General features: G+C 61.8%; 8 protein-coding genes across 9 annotated transcripts; 5 read left to right on the top strand and 3 right to left on the bottom strand.

Moving 5' to 3' along the window:
- Positions 1-128: 128 nt before the first annotated feature.
- Positions 129-980, top strand: Ap3s1 (AP-3 complex subunit sigma-1). Its single transcript, XM_062774907.1, has 5 exons — positions 129-195; positions 233-488; positions 526-649; positions 690-765; positions 802-980. The coding sequence occupies exons 1-5, from the start codon at positions 162-164 to the stop codon at positions 945-947; spliced, it is 636 nt and encodes a 211-aa protein (XP_062630891.1). The 5' UTR covers positions 129-161; the 3' UTR covers positions 948-980.
- pch1 (Cyclin pch1) lies at positions 960-2,416 on the bottom strand. Its single transcript, XM_062774908.1, has 6 exons — positions 2,148-2,416; positions 1,975-2,107; positions 1,800-1,937; positions 1,300-1,765; positions 1,196-1,266; positions 960-1,154 (listed from the first exon to the last, which is right to left on the bottom strand). Exons 1-6 carry the CDS (start codon positions 2,369-2,371, stop codon positions 993-995), a joined length of 1,194 nt encoding a protein of 397 aa, XP_062630892.1. The 5' UTR covers positions 2,372-2,416; the 3' UTR covers positions 960-992.
- Positions 2,417-2,647: 231 nt separating this feature from the next.
- GRS1 (Glycine--tRNA ligase 1, mitochondrial) lies at positions 2,648-5,122 on the top strand. Its single transcript, XM_062774909.1, has 6 exons — positions 2,648-3,111; positions 3,151-3,531; positions 3,585-4,408; positions 4,450-4,653; positions 4,705-4,827; positions 4,880-5,122. Exons 1-6 carry the CDS (start codon positions 2,705-2,707, stop codon positions 5,047-5,049), a joined length of 2,109 nt encoding a protein of 702 aa, XP_062630893.1. The 5' UTR covers positions 2,648-2,704; the 3' UTR covers positions 5,050-5,122.
- A 4,101-nt stretch (positions 5,123-9,223) lies between these two features.
- Positions 9,224-11,622, top strand: pac2 (cAMP-independent regulatory protein pac2). The gene is made up of 5 exons (XM_062774910.1): positions 9,224-9,638; positions 9,690-9,802; positions 9,865-9,949; positions 10,003-10,213; positions 10,268-11,622. The coding sequence occupies exons 1-5, from the start codon at positions 9,568-9,570 to the stop codon at positions 11,501-11,503; spliced, it is 1,716 nt and encodes a 571-aa protein (XP_062630894.1). The 5' UTR covers positions 9,224-9,567; the 3' UTR covers positions 11,504-11,622.
- Positions 11,623-11,810: 188 nt separating this feature from the next.
- Positions 11,811-15,399, top strand: YVC1_2 (Calcium channel YVC1). 2 transcript variants are annotated; one of them, XM_062774911.1, is made up of 15 exons: positions 11,811-11,939; positions 11,992-12,046; positions 12,093-12,150; positions 12,185-12,228; positions 12,288-12,550; positions 12,610-12,670; positions 12,719-12,780; positions 12,836-13,088; positions 13,126-13,263; positions 13,303-13,395; positions 13,431-13,506; positions 13,545-13,624; positions 13,662-13,943; positions 13,979-14,116; positions 14,157-15,399. In XM_062774911.1, the coding sequence occupies exons 1-15, from the start codon at positions 11,877-11,879 to the stop codon at positions 15,377-15,379; spliced, it is 2,889 nt and encodes a 962-aa protein (XP_062630895.1). In that variant the 5' UTR covers positions 11,811-11,876; the 3' UTR covers positions 15,380-15,399. The 2 variants fall into 2 exon arrangements, with proteins under 2 accessions (XP_062630895.1, XP_062630896.1); XM_062774912.1 differs by lacking the exon at positions 13,545-13,624 and having other exon boundaries at positions 13,431-13,496.
- Positions 15,400-15,640: 241 nt separating this feature from the next.
- Positions 15,641-16,060, bottom strand: LOC62_06G008384 (uncharacterized protein; the record flags this gene model as incomplete). The annotated part of the gene is made up of 1 exon (XM_062774913.1): positions 15,641-16,060. One exon carries the CDS (start codon positions 16,058-16,060, stop codon positions 15,641-15,643), a length of 420 nt encoding a protein of 139 aa, XP_062630897.1.
- A 994-nt stretch (positions 16,061-17,054) lies between these two features.
- Positions 17,055-19,398, top strand: UAP1 (UDP-N-acetylglucosamine pyrophosphorylase). Its single transcript, XM_062774914.1, has 2 exons — positions 17,055-18,283; positions 18,350-19,398. The coding sequence occupies exons 1-2, from the start codon at positions 17,575-17,577 to the stop codon at positions 19,228-19,230; spliced, it is 1,590 nt and encodes a 529-aa protein (XP_062630898.1). The 5' UTR covers positions 17,055-17,574; the 3' UTR covers positions 19,231-19,398.
- SPAC30C2.04 (tRNA-aminoacylation cofactor arc1) lies at positions 19,386-20,989 on the bottom strand. The gene is made up of 4 exons (XM_062774915.1): positions 20,726-20,989; positions 20,157-20,682; positions 19,822-20,118; positions 19,386-19,774 (listed from the first exon to the last, which is right to left on the bottom strand). The coding sequence occupies exons 1-4, from the start codon at positions 20,942-20,944 to the stop codon at positions 19,590-19,592; spliced, it is 1,227 nt and encodes a 408-aa protein (XP_062630899.1). The 5' UTR covers positions 20,945-20,989; the 3' UTR covers positions 19,386-19,589.
- Between the last annotated feature and the right edge of the window lie 228 nt (positions 20,990-21,217).

Consider the following 21,217-nt stretch of genomic DNA (forward strand, 5'->3'; position numbering starts at 1 on the left):
CACCCGTTAGCAGTGACACGAATGACACGTGTAAAATACTTCCGGCCGGGTCGCCGTGACGTCGAGATGGAGGCGTTGGCCATGTTCGACAACGACGCGCAACGAGAACACAACGTCTTGCGACTTGGATTCAGACTTGTTAGCAACCCCCAACCCTCACCATGATCCACGCAGTACTCATCTTCAATACGCACGGTGGGTGAGGATACTGTGATTCCCGCTGACCCACCAGGCAAACCGCGGCTGTCCAAGTTCTTCACGGCGATCCCTCCACTGCGGCAACAGGCCCTCATCTCCCAGATCTTCTCGTTCATTTCGGACCGGCCGGCCGGCGTGTGCAACTTTCTCGACGTCCCCGAGCTTGTTTTCCCCTCCGCGTCCTCGGGGGCCGTCACACCCAACGGTAACGGCAAGGGCAAGGCCGCTGCGCGGAGTGACGACGACGACACGAGAATCATCTACCGCCACTACGCGACACTGTACTTTGTGTAGGTTGCGCGCGTTGGGGCAGCTTTCTGACGCCAGCTTCGTGGTCGATGGGGCTGAGAGCGAACTCGGTATCCTCGACTTGATACAGGTGTTTGTCGAGTCGCTTGACCGCGCGTTCGAGAACGTATGCGAGCTCGACTTGATCTTCCACTTCGACGAGGTGGGTTGCCGTTGGGCGTCGGGCGTCACTGACGGCGTAGGTGCAGCACGTGCTCGGGGAGATCATTCAGGGCGGGCTCGTCCTCGAGACGAACATTAACGAGATCAGCCTGTGTGGTGCGTTATTAAGGCTGGCAGCGCTGACCCCCCAAGCCCAAGCGTCACAACGTAACCGCAAGGCGTCGGCCGCGAGCGCAAATCCCTTGCTGCCATCACTGCTTGTCGCACCGGGTGCAGGCAGAGGCCGTGGATCGGCGGCGGACGGACCACGGCGGTGGCTCTCATCCATCGGCGTCTAGGTGTATTGTGTACATACTTGTAATACATGTGAGGTGTCTACCTGTCTACAATATAGGTGCGATAGGGGCAGCGGAGTGCACCAACCCATTCACCTTGGCGCGCCAGCCGTTGGCTGTAGTGCTGCCGTTGGTCGCGTTAGCCGCTGGGGGTTCGGGCAGGGGGTCCTTGAACCGGCGTTGATAAGTGCGAGGGGTGTCAGGTTCAGGCTGGTGGGTGAGTTCAACAACAACGTCGCCAAGCCACCTACAAGGACATATTGGACGAGGTTCTTGTCAATGAGGCCGTCGTTGCAGTACTGGATGTACTGGCGGACAGCGTCTAATGTCAGCCAAGCTCTAGAGGCCGACTCACCCTTGACTCCTGCCAAGTTTTCCCCAGTGGCTCCGGCCTCGGCGTCGAACACGACATCAAGGCCGAATCGCGCGCCGAGTTCCGCAGCCGTCGCAATGGCCTCTGATAATGGGACCTCATCGACCAAGGCGATGACGAGGGCAAAAGTCGCCATTGCTAATGTTTCTGGCCGGTAGAGGACTCCGAGCGGTGACAAGAAGCCCTCGTTGAGGAGTACCCAGCCCAGCTCCGTGACGACAGCCTCGGTCGCCTCGCTCTTCGGGGCCGGCTCGCTCGAGTCGACGTCCATAGCGTCCCCTGACGCCAGCTCATCGGCCCAGAACTTGTCCAGACCGCGAATACTCCGCCGTAACACGGGCCACGGCTGCTCGACAACCATGTCGAAGCACAGCGCCTCGAGGACGACCTCCTCCATCGCGAGCACCTCCTTCTCCCACCGCCTGTACTCTGGCCCAGCGTTGTGCGTCTACAATCAGCACAGGCAACAACGGCAGACCCACCTCTGGCACATCCTCTACCGGCTCGTAGAACTTGGCCCCAGGCTCAAACTTTGCCAGGCACGCGTTGATAATGTATCGCAGCTTGATGGCCCCCTCCTCAATCTTGGACGCGAGGAAGAGGATGGTCGGGGCAATGAGCTGAATCGTTAGGGGGGTTGCCATGTCATGTCCTCACTCTTGGCTCAAAGTCCTTGAGGGAACGACGCATGAAGAAGCGGTGGACCAGCACGGCGGCGACAGTCACGGTGCCCTTGCCCTTGGTCACTTCGACCTCGACGTCAGGCTCGACTTTGGGAGGTGGGGGACGCCTGGGGGTTTAGCAGGGAGCTCGAGAGATCAGCCACTCACCCTGCCGCATCTGCCAACTTGGCAGCAGTCGCGTTTGCCGATGATGCTACTGCGCCTGCCTGCACCACAGCGGTTCTCATCGCCAGGCTGCGAACGACCATGATAGCCTCGCGGCGCCCTCGCAGTTCGCGCTCGCGGTCGATGCCGTCTTCGCGAGACGGCGTCTGATCGAGCGCTGCTGGGTCAAAGAGCCACTGTTGGTGCGCTCGGCGCAGTGGCAGCATTGTTGAGGTGTATGGACAAGTGAGGAGAGGGACAATACACGATTGTGTGACGGTTGCGTCGAAGCCTTCCTTGTCCCACTCGTCAACATGCAGCAGCACGGTGAGGTGCGTGCCTAAGTTGCCGAAATAATGACGTGTGTAAAATGGATAAACTCGGGTCTTGGCTCTCAGTGCGAGTAAAAGTCTGGTGGTATCAGTCAGTCGAGCGGGGAGGCTGCCTGCCTGCCATCAGTTGCCTTGACAGCTGCACCGTGGCCAAATGTTGAGTCGCAACAACGGCATCTCAATCAACAGCTTCTCAACGAGTTCAACTCGCGACATTCTCACAAGTTCATGCCAATAGGCACCTTTAGCAGCTCTTGGACACGAAAGCTCGCACCTTTGGCTTGTCGTTTTACCCACCTCACCCCAACAGCACCCCTCTTTGCCCATCGCACCACATCCACACTTGCCTCCAAAACAATGACCACCGTTCCGTCGTCTGTCAACAAGTCGGCCCACGAGTTTGACAAGGGCAACCTTGACGCCGTGCTCGCCCGCCGCTTCTTCTACGCCCCCGCCTTTGAGATCTACGGCGGTGTCGCCGGCCTGTACGACTATGGACCGACCGGCTCGTCGCTCCAGGCCAACATCCTCGACGCATGGCGTAAGCACTACATTATCGAGGAGGACATGCTCGAGCTCGACACGACTATTATGACTCTTGACGAGGTGCTCAAGACCTCGGGCCACGTTGCCAAGTGAGTGAACGAGCTCGTGCACCTGCTGACAGAGCTTAGGTTCGCCGACTGGATGGTCAAGGACACCAAGAACGGCGAGATCTACCGTGCCGACCACCTCGTCGAGGCCGTGATTGAGGCCCGCCTCAAGGGTGACAAGGAGGCTCGCGGCATCCAGCACGTCGAGGTTGAGGAGACGGACGAGAAGAAGAAGAAGAAGAAAAAGAATGTCAAGGCGACTGCCATCAAGCTCGACGACAACACTGTTGCCGAGTACGAGTTCCTCCTCGCTCAGATTGACAACTACACTGGCCCCGAGCTCGGCGAGCTTATCCGCAAGCACAAGATCACCAACCCCACCACTGGCAACGACCTGACCGACCCTGTCGAGTTCAACCTCATGTTCGAGTCGAACATTGGCCCCACCGGTGCCATCAAGGGGTGAGTTGGAGCTTGGGTCGCGTGCGTGCGTGTGGTGTGCTGACGATGGTAAGCTACCTCCGCCCCGAGACTGCCCAGGGCCACTTTGTCAACTTCGCTCGTCTCCTCGAGTTCAACAACGGCCGTGTTCCGTTTGCCTCGGCCCAGATCGGCAAGTCGTTCCGTAACGAGATTGCGCCCCGCCAGGGCCTGCTCCGTGTCCGCGAGTTCACCATGGCCGAGATTGAGCACTACGTCGACCCATTGGACAAGAAGCACGCCCGCTTCAACGAGGTCAAGGACGTTGTCCTCACCCTCCTCCCCAAGGAAGTCCAGCAGGAGGGCCGTACCGACCTCACCCAGATGACCACTGGCGACGCCGTTGCCAAGGGCGTTGTTGACAACGAGACCCTCGGCTACTTCCTCGCAAGGACGCAGCTGTTCCTTACCAAGATTGGTATCGACCCCAAGCGCCTCCGCTGCCGTCAGCACATGGCCAACGAGATGGCCCACTACGCTGCCGACTGCTGGGACTTTGAGATCCAGTCGTCGTACGGCTGGGTTGAGTGTGTTGGCTGCGCCGACCGCTCGGCTTACGACCTCACTGTCCACTCGGTCCGCACCAAGCAGGCCCTCCGTGTCCAGCAGCGTCTCGAGAAGCCCATTGTTGTCGAGAAGCTTGACGTCCAGTTCGAGGCCAAGCCCTTCGGCATCAAGTTCAAGAAGGACGCCGCCACCATCAAGGACACCCTCCTCGGCCTCCCCAAGGAGCGCCTCCAGTGCATCAAGGACGACTTCGCCTCCAAGGGCTCGTCCTCGGTCAAGTGCACCGACGGCAAGGACTACGAGATTACCCCCGACCTCGTCCGCATCGAGCCCCTCACTGTTACTGAGCACGGTGAGTTGTGTGTGTTGTCAACTTTTTCGCTGACCTTTTAGTTCGCGAGTTCACCCCCAACGTCATTGAGCCCTCGTTCGGTATCGGTCGTATCCTCTACTCGCTCCTCGAGCACTCGTACTGGGCTCGTGAGCAGGACGTTGCCCGCGGTGTTCTTTCGTTCCCCGTCCTTGTTGCTCCTATCAAGGTCTTGATCGTTGCCATCAGCAACGACCCTGCTCTCACCGCGATCATCCACGACCTCAGTGAGTTGGCGCGTCAGTGGTGAGAGACCATATCACTAACACCTCTTTTAGCTCGTCGTTTCCGCAAGCTCGGCATTGCCAGCCGCGTCGACGACTCGGGCGCGTCCATCGGCAAGAAGTACGCCCGTAACGACGAGCTTGGCACTCCCTTCGGCTGCACTGTCGACTTTGCCAGTAAGTGGATTGCAAGAAGTGGTTTGTCAGCATTCGCTCACGCGCCACCCAGCCGCCAAGAACGGCACCATCACCCTCCGTGAGCGCGACACGACGTCGCAGCTCATCGGCAAGGTCGACGACGTTATTGCCGTTGTCGACGAGCTCGTCAAGGGCAACATCAACTGGGACGGCGCGAGCAAGAAGCTCGAGGTCTACAGCGGCGTCCAGGACGTCGAGTAATGGCAGTAGAGGACTATCTATCACCTACAGATCGCGTCGGCAGGACGCGCATGCATCGTTGTCCCACCTCGTGCTACATGTACCCTTGTCTGTCGCTGCTGCCGTCATGTTGTCGCATCCAAGACCTTGATCGTGAGCATCCCTGATGAGTGCCGTGAGCCACATTCGTGTCACTGTTTGAGAGTTGGCGGCCTCTGCGCATACAGGTCCGAGGCGATGCAAGTGTGGGCCATTCCGTAAGCCAAAGTTGGCCGACGAGTCCAGATGCTCCAGGGATGGAGCGCGGGGATGATGGGGCCAATGTGGTCACTGATCGCCGCAAACGAGCAAGCGGCCTAAGTGGTCGAAACGGTCGTGAGGTTGCCACGGGTTTGGGAGGTTTGGGTTGTCCATGCGGGCGCATGCGAGGGATAACCTCTTGCGCACCCTCGCGTTAACCTCCGTTCCGAGCTCGGGTACACGAGCTTAGATATGTGCACACATACTAATAGAGTTGGTTCCTTTCACATGGGTGCAGTTGTGTGCCACACAACACGCAGAGTTCTGTTCTGGGTGGCTGCCCTGCCTGCGCGCCTGCGTCGCCCTTGACCTGTGCGTGGCGGCGCGTGCGCGTGCGGCCGCGAGCCATTGTCACCGGGCGCCGCTGTACACTGTCAACAGGGCGCGCGGTGTATATTTATTTACATCTGGCAGAGATCGGGAAGCGATGGGCAGCGCTCGATCGATCGCACGAGACGACGCGTGCTGCAGGCCTGTGCACCACACCAACCAGAAGTGCGGGCATCGGTGTTGGGAACAGCAACAGCTACAGCACGGAAACACCGCCGAGTACCGCGCGCAAAACCCGACGACGAAACAAGCATGCGGGACGGCCGGTTTGGGTTGAGGGTCAGGCGTCAGGCGGGCGCGGGGTGGATTCAAGCATGCACGACAAGAGGGCGTGGCGCTGCCGTGGCTTGGCGCGGTGGCGGCAGCGGCAACGAGGGGCGGCGGCGGCGACATGCTGGTGCTGGATGTCATGCGAGCAAGCTAGGAACGAACGGGCGCATCCAGACGGCCAGACGGCCATGGAGCGCGCGCGCGCGGGTACGAGCAGACCGTGCCGTGCGGTGTGTGCAGGGCGGCGGCGGCGACCCAGCTTGGCAACGAGACATAGTAACATGCAGGCACTGCTCGCCGCGTTCCTACGTGCAATTTCACGGACATGGCCTGCGGCGCCAGGGGCAGGTGTCTCATCAGTGTGAACGGGGGTGGTGCTGGGGGGCACTGGGGCCACTGTGCATGCTTTTGCCGCGTCACTGCATTCTGCTGCTGCTGCTGCGTGTGACTTGGCCGCGGTCGTGAGGAGCAGAAGCGAGGTGGGAGGAGAGAGCTGGTGTGACAGGAGGCTGCAGACTGATCTGATCGAGATTTGTTTGTACTGTAATGCATAGTAGGCTGGTGCGGCGGCGGCGTGGTATGCGGCGTGGTAAGGAATTGTTTCTCCGTGAATCCTGGCTGGTGGTTGTCGTGTATAGAGTTTAGGTCTGGGCTCGGGGCTCGGGGCTGAGGGAGGGGGGGGGGCGGAGGCTGGAGGGGCTGCTGGGAAGGCTGCGGGAGTGATGCGAAAAAAATAGGCAGTGCATAGCAAGCAACAGTGTCATGCTAGCTAAAACAAGCTTGCGACACGCAAGTGGGGTCCGGCGTGTCTGGGCCAGATCTCAGGGGGGGGTGGTCGCTGGGGCCGCACTGGGCTGGGGGTAGTGCTGGATCTTGGCCGGGTTCGGGGCTGGTCCCGAAGGCTTGTTAAGCATCAGGACAGAGGTAGCATGCAGCGATACGCATGAGAACAGAGTAGGTGCTTAGATGCGCGCGGGTCGGCAGCGGGTCCACCGACCAAGGGTGGGCAAGGCGCGGGGGGGGGGGCACAAGGGCAGAGGGGGCGCGGGCGGGGCGGCGGCGGTCGGGCTGGGCGAACCCTCCCCTGGCGCTCAGGGTCTTGATTTTGGTTGGAGACGAAAAAACCACCGACGGACAGAGTGCAAAAATGACCCTGAAAGCGAGACACACTCGAGACACAAACGACACGGCACGGCACGACACGACTCGACACGGGGCCGCAGGACGATTGCACTCACCTCGCTCCTCGACGACAGACGGCTCCACGACGACTGTTTGATCCGAAGCAAGGGGCCGCTGTGCACACCCGGGGTTGTCGTCAGGTCAGGTCCCAAGCGGAGGCGGCGGCACAAGGTGGGCGCGCGACCGCGACCGCAAATCCAAACAGTCGTCGTGTGGCACAGCACCCATGCTGCTGCTGCGTGAGTGCTGCGTGAGTGCTGCGTGAGTGCTGCGTGAGTGCTGCGTGCTGCTGTGCCGCAACACTGGCACGGCACGCCTGGCCCAGGCCGTCGGACGGTGCTGTAACCGCCTCTCTGCCTTTGCCACCGCCGCACGATCCGCCTTGTCGTCTTCGCCCTCGCGCCCCCCTGCCCTTCCCGGCCCCTAGCGCATAAGCTGTCGCCAACATGCTTGTCCTGACAACCACCGCCCGAAGAGGCGTCGAGCGGATCTTGGCGGGCGCGGGCTGGTGATCCAGCCTTGTCTGTCAGATTGTTTTGGTACTGGTACAATGCATGAATGCGGATTGTGTGCATGGTGCGTGTGGTTCATCCCGTTCCGGCGACGGCGACGCGTGCGGTAGAAGAAGAATGAATGCATGCGGCGGCTGGGCGGGGGCGGCGGCGGCGTATGAACTTTGATCTAGGCGTGGATGGGTTGCCCCCGATTGATGAATGATTCCCACTGAAACAAGCACCGCGCTCGTCTGACGTGGATGATGGCAGGCGACTCGCCGCGGGTCTGGTGCGTTGGTTGGTCGTCGTGTCGCCTGCCTGCCTCGCAACAGACAGCTTAGCTACCTGGCCATGGCACACCAGCCGGGATAGCGCCTGCAGCGTGACGTTGAAGCTTAATGACGACATGGAGATCTAGCAGTCGCGCCGCGCCCTGGAGCAAAGTGTCACCGTCTAACTAGGCGGCTTTGTTGGGCTCTGTCCCCTTTAAGCCTGAAAGTGAATCGACAGGGGCCGAGGATTCGTGGCAACACGACGGGGCGTACGGGCGGCGGCGGCGGCGGTGGCGAGGCACACGCGCCCGCCCGCCCACGACAAGCGACAAGGCCGAAAAGGCAAAAAAGCCACCGGAGGAGTGGGATGTTGAGGGCGACGGGCGGGCCTTGCACACACTGCACGACGCAAGAGAGACGCAGCACTGTGCACTGCACAGGCCCTTGTTTCTCTCTGCTGCCCCCGCAACCGGTCGCAGCCAAATCCAAAACGGTTGCTGGCTGCCAAAACGTCCCTAACCCTGAATACATGGCACCGTGTCGAACAGGCTGCAGGCTGCACATTGTCCAGGCCTTTGTCATTGCCCTGGCTAGTAGCGAACTCGAGTTCCACACCGCCCGACTGACCGCCTGCCCGTCCGCCCGCCCCCCTGGCGCCTGCCGCCTGCCGCCTGGCGCCTGCGCCGCCGCTGCCGCAAGCGCCTGGTGTCGCACAAGCCAAGACACGCCAGTCTTCAAGGCATCTGACCCGAGGCGGATAATAGATCCACAGTCTTGGACAGCCCGCGGCAAGTCATGCATAGGGACGCCATTTCCTGAAAACCGGCCAAAGCACGCTACCAGAGCCCAAGCACGAGGGTAAAAAACACACAAGCGACACTTGGCTCTGTCGAGCGAGCGAGCGAGCGAGTGACCGCCCGCCGTAACAGATGCACACCACCACTGCACCGCCAGAGCACAGACCACACGCAGACCACGACGACCGGGGGGGCGAAGGTGAAGGCGGCGGCAAGAGGCTGCCACCCCCCCCTTCTCCCCTTCTTTCCCCTGGTCGTCGCCTGTCCCTTTCACTTTGGCAAGGGGGCACAAAGACTAGTTTGGGTGTTTGATTATGTTTACGGCAGCCGTGCGCAGGTAATCCAAATCACGATTGTGCCAAAGCAAAGGACAAGACAAGACACAGACGAGACGCAGAAGTACGCCTCGTTTACTGCGCGACACCTGCGGCCTCGGCAGACAGACGCTTTCACCGTCCGAAAATCCCCCCCCAACAGTCTTAGCGTGTGCTGCGTAGTGCGCTGCCTGCTTCCTGCAGCGTGTCGTCGCCGCCCGCCCCCGCCCCGCCCGCATCCGTTCCTAAACTCTTTGGCATCAAGCTTATCGTTTCCTTTTACGATCTCTCTTCTCTCTTTCTCCACCCATCACCCCACCCAACAACCACGCACCACACCGCACACCACACCACACATCCACCACACAACACACATCACAAACTACACATCTTTACATCCACTTGCTCCCCCACCCAACGCACTTGGCTGGCCCTCGGCAGCACAGCCTACTTCGTCGTATACGGGAACGACCGACCGGCTTACCCCCCTGTCGGTCGATACAACAACACACTTGACCACCCACCCAACCAACCCCACCACCCCTCGCCCCCATCACCACCAACCACACCACCATCGTCCATGGTCATGTACCCATCATCTTCCACCCAGCAACCGGCAGCTATATGCGCCCTCAAGTCGCCCGCCGATGCGTACGTTACGCGACGGATAGCCTTTTTAACCATATTGACGTGACATCTCAGCATCCACATTCTCGAGGCTGTGCGCCTGGGCATTGTCCCAAGAGTGACTCGACGCCTTACTGGCCATGAGCGTTCGATGATCAGGCCTGGGACGGTCTGGGTCTGGGAAGAGGGTAAGTGGCGGCGGCGCCGCAGCAGCACCCAGGGTTACATGATGACTGACCCGATATTCCAGAGGAAACGAATATGCGCCGGTGGACCGATGGGCGTCGCTGGGGCGCCTCGCGCGTCGGCGGTGGCGGCTTCCTCGTCTACACCGAGTAAGTTTCTTGTTACCTATTCTGTGCATGCGGCGGCTCACACCGCCAAACAGGTCCTCGGACTCAATGTCCCCACCTCCGTCGCGTGGCGACTCGCCCTCATACGGTAGCCAGGGCGGGTACTATGCCAATGGCCGCGATGCTTCCACATCGACACCTCCACGGCGTCCAGAACCCTTGGTCAAGCAGACGTACTCGACAAGCATGACCCACCCTGTCACGGCCAAGGTTAAAAAGTTCCACGTGGTGGCATACTCGTCCAAGGTGAGTCGCACTGGATACCGGATTGCAACCCCTGTGCCTAACTCTTGTGCCCAGAGAAATCCCCAAGGTGACGGTTCCAACTCGCTGCCCTTGCCTCACCAGCTTCCCAACCTCGCCAACATCAAGATCACGCCTGGCATCTGGCCAGACTGGGAGACTCGTCGCGATGACTACGGCTCGCGTCGTGCACCATCCACGCCTCACAGCCAGGCGCCTCACTTGCCGCCTCACCACCCGGGACACCCCCATGCTCATCCCCATGTGCATCCTCACCACCTTGCAGCAACTGGCCCAAGCACACCAGTGACAGCAACAGCTGGCCCAATCCCACCACCGCCCGAGCCGTATCCTGTCCCTGTCGACCATCGCGACATGGCTCACTACCCGCCCCCTCCCCCTGGTGATCGGCGTGCCTCACCCGCGGAAGCAGGTCATCCCGCACACCACGACCGACGCGGATACGCGCCATACTATGACCCGTACGACCCCCGTCCCCCGCCTCACCACTATGAAGCGTATCCACCTCCGCCGGACAGATACCCTCACCCACCCGACCGCTACTACCCATACTACCCGCCACCTCCTCCACCTCCCCCGACCGGCGACTACCGGTACGATGACCGGTACTATGAGCGCGGACGTGAGCGTGAACGCGTCGAACGCGAACGCGAAGACCCCGCGGCGGCTCACCGCAACCCGGCCGGCTACTACCCTCCGCACCCTTACTACCGCGACCACCAGCCGCCACCCCCTCGCGACCCCAGAGAAGGATCGTACCCCCCGCGTCCGACTAGCTCGCACTCGGCTGCTCACCTTGGCAAGCGCTCGCCGGACAGTCGTCCTTCCGGCGGCGAGATGCCCGAGGGCAAGCGCATGCCGTCGTGGTCGCCGGCTGCTCACGCCGCGCCGAGATTCCCTCCGGCCCCTCCTAGCGACCGGGGCAGCTTACCTCCAACGAGTCACGGCCGCCACCCGTCGAGTGGATCGGTGCCTCCTATGGACCCCCGCAACGGGCGCGATTACCGCGACCACGACCCCCGCGATATGCGCGACCCCAGAGACATTCGCGACCCTCGCGACATGCGCGACGTCCCCCACCCTCAGTACGACGAGCGCGAGCTCTCTCGCCGCCACTCTCCCTCGCCTGCGAGAGCTGGCATGACCGCCGGTGGTGTAGGCTCGGGTCCGCTGACCTTACCTCCCCTCCGTGATGCCATTGACAAGAATGGCGAGAGAGTGAGCCCCCGTGCTGCCGAGCGCGAGGCTGCCTGGGGCCGTGTCCCCGTATAATGTGAAAAACAACGACGCCACCGAGTGTCTGAATAGCTGTTTCTTAGCGTACTTGTACAATACATTGAGCGCTCTGACTGTCACTGTATGACCATAGCCAAAGCATGCATGCATGGGTGATGTTTGATACAAAATGTGTTTGCGCAGTTGCCACCTCGGGCACCTCGCCACCGGTTATTGCAGGCAGATTAGAATTTGCGGGGCTTAAACGTAACCGGGAGCTGATGATCCGCGGCGTTGGTAGCTAGCTAGGTTTGAGCGAGCGGCGGCCACCAAGAAGATTACACAGCGAGCACGTTGCTGTCATCGTCACGCCGTTTGTGTTCAGTCCTTTGCCGCTGTCGTCGTCGTCACACTCGCCTCCAGCAGCGCAATGTCGACCCCGCGCGGCGAAGACGAGACGACGCCGCTGCTCGGCGCGTCGACCTTCAGCGAGGTGAGCGAGCTTGAGCTCACTTGGTATCGGTTGACTTCGCTGACTTGCCCAGGTGGACGTCTACAACCTCGTGCACGAGATCCGGGTGGACATTGTGTCGCATATCGGTGGGTCGTTGACTGCGCCCATGCGCGCGCCCGCTGACACGAACAGACACGCCCCTCACGTACGAGCAGCTTATCGCGCCAGACTCGACGTACACTATCATCCGGTAGGCTGGTCCTCTTGTCCAAGCTGACCCCAAGCCCTTTGACGGAGAAGTACCTTGTGCGGCGGAACCCCAGCGTCAGTGCGTATGCTGTGGTGCTGGTGCTACGTGGCGCGCGTATCTTGCTGACACACGCGCAGTCTTCTGCCTCCTTCTCAACAAGGTCCAGTTCACGACCGACTCGCACCAGCTGTCGATCGCGACGCTGTCCGAAAGCCGCGCGACGCTGTGCGAGATCCTCGCGACCCGCGTCCTGCGCGGCTGGTCGGAGCGCAGCCTGCACCTCGCGACAGTGCTGCTCACGCCGTGGCCCATCTTCCAGGGCGCGAGCGCGCAGGTCGTCGCGAGCGCCAAGGCAGACGGCGAGCAGGACGTGCTGGATGACACGGGCACCGCGCTCGAGGTGGGCATGCTAGGCCGTTGTTTGGCGATAGGGCAGGTGGGCTGACACGCTACCCCCAGATGGCTATCATCTCGTCGGCGCGCCGCTTCATTCGCTCCCCGTCGTGCCAGAAGGTCATCGGTGCGTGTGGCCGGTCCGTGAGAGGCGAATACTTACCACGTACCCCAGAGGGCATCTGGTCCGGAAAGATCATCTACTCGGCCGTCAGCGTGCACGCGCTCATCTCTGATGTGCGTAGGGGTGTGGTGGAGCGTGCGTGCGTGGTGACGCGCTGACGCGCTGCAGAACTACAAGACCCGCCCGATCCAGATATACAACCCGCACAAGGCGCCAGTGCTCGACCACTACCGGCTCAAGGTACCCAAGATCCGCGCCTTCCTCGAGTATGTCAACTTTGCCATCCTGTTCATCCTCTATGTGGTCGCTATCGAGCGGCTCGACCCGCAGCATGTCAACGGGTACGAGCTCGTGTTTATCGTGTATGCGCTGGCGTTCTCGCTCGACAAGGCGGCCGCGATCCGCGAGCACGGCTTGAAGGGTACGTTGATGGTGGAGGAGGGTGGAGCTGATGGCAGTCTTCTCGAGCTCCCTCGTCAACGGCTTTGATCTCGGATTCGTCGTCATCTTCATGGTCTATCTCGGCGCCCGTGTATACGGCGTGCGCGCGCACGACCCCTCGGCCATGGAGTTTGGCGCAGACTTGCTCGCAATAGGTGGGTCGCGCGAGTGAGGGTCGAGCTGATTGATTCCAGGTGCCGTAATCATGTTCCCCCGCTTGGCGTTCATGACGCTCGCGAACAACCTCATGATTCTCAGTATCCGCTCGATGCTGTCCGAGTTCTTTTGTAAGCTATACAGATTGGGCTGAAGCTTACACCAGTCCTCATGAGCGTCGGAATCTTCTGCTTCATCGGCTTTGTGTACGCGCTCCGCACGCTCGGCAAGGGTGGCACCAAGTGAGTACCCGACACTAGCCCCGCTGACCTGGCCGTAGCCACCACCCCGTGTCCCAGATCTGTTGGTGGCTCCTGGAAGTGTACTTTGGCCTCGACGCCACGGGCTTCGAGTCGGCCGGTGAGCTGCGTCGAGTTTTAGCACAGCTAACCCCCAGTCGACTTCCACCCATGGCTCGGCCCAATCCTCATGGTCCTTTACGGCTTCCTGTCCAACACGCTCCTCCTCACCGTCCTCGTGGCCATCCTCGGCAACACGTTCGCCACGATCAACGCCGACGCGTCCGCCGAGTCCATGTTCCGCAAGGCCGTGGCGACCGTCGAGGGCGTCAAGGCCGACGCCGTGTTCAGCTACCAGCTCCCATTCAACATTCTTGCTGTTGTCGTACTGTATCCCCTTAGCTTTGTCCTCAATCCCCGATGGTTCCACAAAGTCAATGGTAGGTGAACTCGAGTTGGCAGCACCTAACCCCAGTCTTCATGATTCGTGTGACCAACCTCCCCGTGCTCATGCTCATTGCACTCTACGAGCGCCAGACGTACAACCAATCGACCCTGTGGGAGCAGATCTGCGACTACGCAGATCGCTACTTTAGCATCATCTCCTCTGCCAGTGAGTGCCTCGGACGCGACAAGGTTCTGACGACAACCAGCCGGCTTCGAAGGCCTCATTGGCGCTGGAATGGACATCTCGGCCGTGTTTGAGATTGAGCGCGAGTACGGCACCGCCTATATTGACTGGGAGGGCGACGACGACCAGGTCGTCGTCATTGACGGCGAGGAGATCACGACCGATGGGCCAGTGACACCCGTGACTCCCATTACGGGCACGTTAACCGGCTCTGGCGCGATCACCGAATCTCCCGTCCAGACCTCGTTCTCGACCCAAGTCTCGCCACACACCGCCCGGCGGAGGCGTCAGTCCATGAACGGTGCACATGGGCATGGCCATGGACACGGACATTTGGGACATCATCACGCCCCTTCTCCACACCTGCCACCGGCCGCTCTTCCCCCGGCACCGCTGCCTCGTGTCCGCAGGAATAGCACGCTGTACGGCCCGAGCCCGCTCGCACAGCTGTTTGTTCGCTCGCCAGAGGAAGCAACAAGCGGGCCCCAGCGTCGCGTCACCGTCATGGCTGGGTCTCTACCCGCCACATCCATGGTGCTGCAATCGCCCAGGCGACCACAGCGCGTGTCGCTCGGCCCTCAGGGGGCAGCTCAAGCGCCTCGGGCAGCCCAGATGTCCACGAGTTTAAACGTCAGCAGCGCTCTGGCCTCGCTGGAACACGACGACGTGGATTCGCCAAAGCGCCCTCCTCTTCGCGCCGGCGCCACGGCTACGATCCACGAGGTGTCACAGCCGCCGTCACCCTCGGCCGACGAGAAGCAGCGCCGCAGCGTCCCGTTCCCATCAGCAGAAGAGACCACTGCGGCTGCGCGCCAGCGCGTCGTGTCATTCAAGGAACAGACGTCACCGCGCATCCCGCGCACGGCGTCGCTGACGAGAGTGGCGTCGACGGAAGGCACTGCGCGGTCGTCGACGCCGCGCACGCCCAGGTCACAGTCACCGCGCAACGTGCCCAACTCTCCGAACCTGGCTGCGCGCAAGGCCGCGCCGTCGCCCGCCAACAGGGTGTGCGCCAAGGCGTCTGAGCTGCTCGAGTCGCAGCAGGCTGATGCCGAGGCCGCCCGCGACAACGACGACCGCATCGCGTCCATGGAGCTGCGTCAGCGCCGCATCGAGGCCATGCTCGAGCAGCTGGTCGCGAGTCTGGGCGGCCAGGGCGACAGTGCGATTGATCAACGCGGTGTCGCGATCGGCAGCAGGAATGAGGAGCACTTTGACACGTTTGACGAGTCGGCTGTGGAGTAGAGCCCCGAGTGACGGAGCGGTGAGTTTTAGACGTTTGGTTTCATGTGTTGCTTTACTGTATTTCATTATGCTACTGCTCTACTGTGTGATCTGGGGGAGGGAGGCCAAGGTGGTCGATACAGTGGGGAGGGCGCGGAGTGTCTGGGTTGGTGTGGGGGCTATCGGCTGCCGAAGTGGCAGGGTAGTGGGAGCGCTCAAGTACTCTCGCACCCGGCGGCTTCGTCGCCGCACCACGCCGCGGTCGAGCTTGTCGCCTCCGGCTTAGGCATCGTACACCGACTCGAACGACTTGAAGCCCTTGATCTCGATGGGGTTGCCGCTGGGGTCGCGGAAGAACATGGTCCACTGCTCGCCGGGCTGGCCCTCGAAGCGGACCTGCGGCTCCATGACAAACTCGGTGTTGGCGGCCTTGAGGCGCTCCGCGAGCGCCTGCCAGTCTGGCAGGAGCAGCACGGCGCCGAGATGCGGCATGGGCACCCAGTGGTCGCCGACCTTGCCCGTGTTGGTCGTCTTGAAGGGCTCGCCGAGGTGCAGCGAGATCTGGTGCCCGAAGAAGTCAAAGTCGACCCAGGTGTCGGTCGACCGGCCCTCCTTGCACCCGAGCACGTCCTTGTAGAAGGCGCGCGAGGTCGCGAGGGAGCGCACGTGGTAGGCGAGGTGGAAGAGGGAGCGGGAGGACATGGCGTGTGTGGGGGCGGGTCGGTATGGGGGTTGTTGAGAAAACGACGTGCAGGTTATAAGCGCCGGCTCGAGTCGTGCGTGTGGAGAGGAAGGAGAAAGCACAAGATTGATTCGGCCCGTTGCCGCCGGAGAAGTCCGACTCGCCTGCGGCCACTGGCCCGCTGGATCGGGCGCGCTGTCGGCTTTCAACGCGACGACATAGGGCGGGGTTAAAGCCGAGTGAAGCGATAGTAGCTGGGGGGTGGATTGGGGGGCGAGTGTAGGTGCGAGGGTAGCGAGCAAAGGCAGAGGCAGCGGCTCTGCTAGCTGGTGGTGGGTCGTTTGGCTGACGGACAGCCCACACCTCATTGCATCTTACGCTTTACCTTTGCTTCGGCTGATCGGCTGATCGGCCCAAGCTCAACACGTGCCCCCCACGTGCTCTGGATTTGATGGATTTATGGATTTGAGTTATAGGGACGGGCGGTTAGGCGCGATGCGTGCCAGGCTCAGCTCAGCGCTCAGCGCTCAGCCACAAGGCGATCTACTCCCGCTGCTGGCGTCGTGAGGCGGCGCTGCTGGCTGGCTGGCTGGCGGCACTGGCGGCACTGGCAGGCTGGCGCCTCGCCGAGGGAAGGGATGGCTGGGAGAGCTGTGCGCGGGCGCTGCACCACGCCCACCACCGCACCACCACGGCTACCACCCTGCGCGCGTCGTGCTCCTCCTTGCTGGCGTGCCCAATCTGAGACGTCGCCTTAATGCGCTGGTGGCCGTCGGTTGCCCTGAGCCGCGAGAAAGCACAACGAACGGTACTAGGCAGGCAGGCCCACCACTGTGCACAGGCATGCAATCGTGCTGGGCGGTGCGAAGTGCACCGTTTCGACTACGCCCCGAAACAAGACCACTACGGCAACGGTGACTGAGATCGCTGCTGCTACACTGCTCGCTCCCACCACCACCAGCCAGCTACACGCCACGCCCCGCGCCTCTTGCTCACGCCCAGACCACTGCAAATCAATCAATCACGCTCGCTCGCATCGCATCATCGCCATTGCGCCCAGACTTGTGCACGAGCCCGCTCCCCTACGACGCGCCCGCCCGCCCGCATTCCGGCTCCCAACTTTTCGACCACTGCAGCAACCACACTACCCCTTGTTGATTCGCCCTCACCTTCCCTCGGCTCATCACGCCCCTTAGCCCCTCGCCTCCCTCGTCGTCCCTCCTGCTCCCTCCCTCGTCCCCCCCGAACTTTCCCTTGTTCCACCCTTGCCTCGCCTTGACTTTGACTTTGGCTGGACAGCACATACACACACATCGACGACGACACTGCTTGCGACGACTTTGGACACTTTCATCTCACACGTTCACACATCTTCTCCACAACAACACACCCAACAACCCTTTTGTGGCTGTCTCACACTCAGCGCCCATCGTCACAGCATCGCCTCACACCCACACCCACTACACGTTTATAAACACATCTCTCATCTGTAGCCCGTAGCCCCCTCCCCCCTCCTCCACAACACCTCACCACCATGACCGTCGCAAACGGCACTGTCAAGGTCAACGTCTCGAACCTCAAGGCCATCTACGAGGACGCCGGCCAGGGCCACGTCTTCAACTTCTGGGACAAGCTCACTCCCCTCGAGCAGGCCCAGCTCGCCGAGCAGCTGGCCTCGATCGACGTCAACCGCGTCAACCGTATCTACCGCAACGCCGTCGCAGCCGAGGCTCCCGTTACGCCCCTCGTCGAGACGCCCCAGGAGGTCCCCTCGGACGGTCTCCACCCGCCCAACCTCCTCGCGCTCGACAAGTCGCGTTCGCCCTCGCCCGCGCCCGTGCCCGAGCCCGTCCTCCCCCTCCCCCAGAGCGCGTGCGCGACCGTCATTGACAACGCCGAGGACGTGGCACGCTGGCGCGCTACTGGCCTCCAGGCCATTGCCAACAACGAGGTCGCCGTCCTGCTCCTTGCTGGTGGCCAGGGCACCCGCCTCGGCTCGTCCCACCCCAAGGGCATGTACGACATCCAGCTCCCCTCGCACAAGTCGCTGTTCGAGTACCAGGCCGGCCGTATTGCTCGCCTCGAGGCTGTCGCCGCCGCCGCCACCGGTAAGAACGCCAAGGACGTCAAGATCCGCTGGTATGTCATGACCTCGGGTCCTACTCGCACCGAGACCGAGGCCTACTTTGAGAGCAAGAACTGGTTCGGCCTTGGCCAGGACAGTGTCATCTTCTTGGAGCAGGGTGAGTAGTGGCGCTGGGGCGCTGGCTGGGGCGTTCGGGGGGCTTGCTTTGCTGACACGCACACAGGTGTTCTCCCTGCTCTCTCCAACGACGGCAAGCTGCTGCTTGCGACTCCCTCGAGCCTCTCGGTTGCCCCTGACGGAAACGGTGGCCTCTACGCCGCCCTCCGTAAGCCACTCAGCCCCGACTCGGACCTCACCGTCCTTTCCGACCTTGACAACCGCGGTATCAAGTTTGTCCACGTTTACGGTGTCGACAACTGCCTCGTCAAGGTTGCCGACCCCATCTTCATCGGTGCCAACATTGAGCGTCAGGCTGCCTGCGGCGCCAAGGTTGTCCGCAAGCACCTTCCCGCCGAGTCGGTCGGTGTCCTTGCCCTCAAGGGCGGTGCCTTCAGCGTCGTCGAGTACTCTGAGCTCTCGCGCGAGAAGGCCGAGCAGCTCGACGAGACTGGTCGCCTCGCTTTCTGGGCCGGCAACATTGTCAACCACTTCTACACGACCGAGTTCCTCCACTCGATCGAGGCCATGGAGCGCAAGATGGCCTTCCACATTGCCCGCAAGAAGATTGCCCACGTCGACGTTGCGACTGGCGAGACCATCAAGCCTTCTACCCCCAACGGCATGAAGCTCGAGCTCTTCGTCTTTGACGTCTTCCCCTTCACCTCGTCCCTCTCGGTCATCGAGGTCGACCGTGCCGAGGAGTTCTCGCCCCTCAAGAACGCCCCTGGTTCCAAGACTGACGGCCCTGAGACGTCGCGCCGTGACCTCCTCGCCCAGCAGCGCCGCTGGCTCGAGGCTGCTGGTGCCACTGTCGCCGAGGACGCCGAGGTCGAGGTCACTCCCGAGATCACCTACGGCGGCGAGGCCCTCGAGTTTGTCGCTGGCAAGCACATTGCCCGCTCGGGTGTCATGTCGTCGCCTGCCGAGCTCGCTGCTCTTCTCTAAGTTTAGCAAAACCTTGACGGTCACCCATCCCTTCAACGAACACTATAGCGCAGTTCCTAATCCTGGGGCTGCTTGCCTGGGCCAGCCCCTCTCACAATCATGGACACTTGGATGGTGGCACTACGAATATCTCTCTCACGCTGCATTATGTACATAGGCCTTGCGGGCATGCATCATTGTCCTTAGAAAGGGGTTTGTGGAACCGAGCTGCAGGTGCGAGGCGCCACGCACCAACGGCCGCCACAACACAAGAGCTCAGATCACCTTGCCACTAATCCACACCCATGTCATGACTTCATGATGCACCCTCAAGATGGCACGCCTAACGTACACGCTATCTGCATCTAGATGGTGGTCGTCTACGAGAGGCTGGCGCCGGCAAACGACTTGGCCTTGCAGACGCCGTCCTTTGTGCGGATGCGGTGGACCGTCTTGGTCTCGGGGTCGGTCCAGACGGCCTCGAGGTTGTCGAGGGTGGAGAAGTTGGGCTGGATGGTCTCGAACACCTTCTTCTTGGGGTTGAGCTGGGGCTCGGGGGTGGCGTCTGCGGTGGTGGTCAGCGTTGTCGTCAGCTGCGTCTCGTCGACTCACTCTCGTACTTCTCGCCCTCAAAGTAGACGCGGTCTCCGGCCTGCGCACCGGCAGGGGGGAGAACAAACTCGACGCCACCGTCCTTGCCGTCCTTTGACGACGCGCAGAGAAGCATGGCAAACGACTTGACACCGCGCATGGTCACGGGCTTGAGGTTGCACACGACAATGATGGTAGCGCCGCGGATCTCGTCCTCGGTCATGTACTTGACCAGACCGGAGCACACGGTTCGTGGCTCGGCCTCTCCGACGTCAATCGACTCGACGTAGAGCGAGTCGGCATCGGGGTGGCGCTTGACTGCGGTGGGTTAGAATCGAGCACCAAACCAAACCCACCGTCAAGGACCTTGCCGACACGCAGGTCGATCATGGAGGGGAGCGGGCCAGTGGGCTCGGCAGCAGCGGGGGCGGCCTTGGGGGCCTTCTCCTTCTTCTCCTTCTTCTCCTTCTTCTTGCCCTCGGGAACGGCAGCGGCAGCGGCACCCTCAGCAGCGGGCGCGGCGGCCTTGTCCTTCTTCTCCTTCTTGCCCTCAGCGGCGGCGGGGGTAGCGTCGCCAGCGGCGGCCTTGTCCTTCTTCTCCTTCTTCACCTTGGGGGCAGGAGCGGCACGGGGAGGGGCGGGCAGGGACGAGACGTCGACGTCGACGGGGGGGAAGGCGTTGGGGAGCTCCTTCTGCGCGGCGTGGACAGCGGGCAGGTCCTGCACGTGCAGGAAGTAGCGGAGCACGGCGGGGTGCTCGGGGTGCTGGCCAGCCGGGGCACCAGCAACGGCGGGGTGGAGGCGAGCGTACAGGTCAACGTCGGCGGTGGAGGGCGAGTTGCCGACGAGGTAGGTGAGCGGGGTGAGCTTGTCGTTCAGGGACTGGGGGTGTCAGCAATGGGCTGTGCGAGGCCGCTACCCTCACCTTCAAGTTGGAGGCGATGGAGGCAACCTCGGACGTCGCCTTGGCGATCGCCGCCTGCTCCTTGTCGCCGGCGCCGGCGAGGGCAGGGTCGGCCTTCTGGGCAGCCGCCACGAACTGGGCAATGTCGGACATGGCGCGGATAAAGGGGATGCGGGCTGGCCGAAGGGTGAGAGTTGCGCTTCGAGTCGTTGATGAGAACAGGCCGGGAGCGAGACGCATGCACCTGTGCTGGTGTGTTGTGATGGAGCAGGCGAGCGAGCTGTTGGCGGCTCCGAAATGTCTAGAGAACAATGACTCTGGAAACTCAGTCGACCACAAGACTCGACCTGAAACTGAAAATGATGTGGAAATTTCTTATCACACTCCAACCCCCTCGCTGTGTGACGGTGGCGGCCTGGCTTTGACGTTTTCATCGACGGCTGCACAAAGGTGGATCATTTCCCGTGCAGCTCCCATCTCCCCCATCTCTCTTACTCATCTCATTCCAAAACC

This window comes from Vanrija pseudolonga, chromosome 6, assembly GCF_020906515.1.
Source record: "Vanrija pseudolonga chromosome 6, complete sequence".
Taxonomy (NCBI): domain Eukaryota; kingdom Fungi; phylum Basidiomycota; class Tremellomycetes; order Trichosporonales; family Trichosporonaceae; genus Vanrija; species Vanrija pseudolonga.

Excerpts from the sequence above, each read along its gene's own strand:
- UAP1 (XM_062774914.1), top strand. The coding sequence starts at position 17,575 with ATGACCGTCGCAAACGGCACTGTCAAGGTCAACGTCTCGAACCTCAAG. Across the intron at positions 18,284-18,349 it reads TGTCATCTTCTTGGAGCAGG|GTGTTCTCCCTGCTCTCTCC; the intron begins GTGAGTAGTGGC and ends ACACGCACACAG.
- Ap3s1 (XM_062774907.1), top strand. The coding sequence starts at position 162 with ATGATCCACGCAGTACTCATCTTCAATACGCACG. Across the intron at positions 196-232 it reads ACTCATCTTCAATACGCACG|GCAAACCGCGGCTGTCCAAG; the intron begins GTGGGTGAGGAT and ends CTGACCCACCAG. Across the intron at positions 489-525 it reads TACGCGACACTGTACTTTGT|CTTCGTGGTCGATGGGGCTG; the intron begins GTAGGTTGCGCG and ends TTCTGACGCCAG.
- pch1 (XM_062774908.1), bottom strand. The coding sequence starts at position 2,371 with ATGCTGCCACTGCGCCGAGCGCACCAACAGTGGCTCTTTGACCCAGCA. Across the intron at positions 2,108-2,147 it reads AAGTTGGCAGATGCGGCAGG|GCGTCCCCCACCTCCCAAAG; the intron begins GTGAGTGGCTGA and ends CTAAACCCCCAG. Across the intron at positions 1,267-1,299 it reads AAACTTGGCAGGAGTCAAGG|ACGCTGTCCGCCAGTACATC; the intron begins GTGAGTCGGCCT and ends GGCTGACATTAG.
- SPAC30C2.04 (XM_062774915.1), bottom strand. The coding sequence starts at position 20,944 with ATGCGTCTCGCTCCCGGCCTGTTCTCATCAACGACTCGAAGCGCAACT. Across the intron at positions 20,119-20,156 it reads TGTCGGCAAGGTCCTTGACG|TCAAGCGCCACCCCGATGCC; the intron begins GTGGGTTTGGTT and ends AACCCACCGCAG. Across the intron at positions 19,775-19,821 it reads TGAGGGCGAGAAGTACGAGA|ACGCCACCCCCGAGCCCCAG; the intron begins GTGAGTCGACGA and ends CCACCACCGCAG.
- GRS1 (XM_062774909.1), top strand. The coding sequence starts at position 2,705 with ATGCCAATAGGCACCTTTAGCAGCTCTTGGACACGAAAGCTCGCACCT. Across the intron at positions 3,112-3,150 it reads ACCTCGGGCCACGTTGCCAA|GTTCGCCGACTGGATGGTCA; the intron begins GTGAGTGAACGA and ends GACAGAGCTTAG. Across the intron at positions 4,828-4,879 it reads CTGCACTGTCGACTTTGCCA|CCGCCAAGAACGGCACCATC; the intron begins GTAAGTGGATTG and ends CGCGCCACCCAG.
- pac2 (XM_062774910.1), top strand. The coding sequence starts at position 9,568 with ATGGTCATGTACCCATCATCTTCCACCCAGCAACCGGCAGCTATATGC. Across the intron at positions 9,803-9,864 it reads GGTCTGGGTCTGGGAAGAGG|AGGAAACGAATATGCGCCGG; the intron begins GTAAGTGGCGGC and ends CCGATATTCCAG. Across the intron at positions 9,950-10,002 it reads GGCTTCCTCGTCTACACCGA|GTCCTCGGACTCAATGTCCC; the intron begins GTAAGTTTCTTG and ends ACCGCCAAACAG.
- YVC1_2 (XM_062774911.1), top strand. The coding sequence starts at position 11,877 with ATGTCGACCCCGCGCGGCGAAGACGAGACGACGCCGCTGCTCGGCGCG. Across the intron at positions 12,151-12,184 it reads TCGACGTACACTATCATCCG|CCCTTTGACGGAGAAGTACC; the intron begins GTAGGCTGGTCC and ends GCTGACCCCAAG. Across the intron at positions 13,944-13,978 it reads ATGGTTCCACAAAGTCAATG|TCTTCATGATTCGTGTGACC; the intron begins GTAGGTGAACTC and ends ACCTAACCCCAG.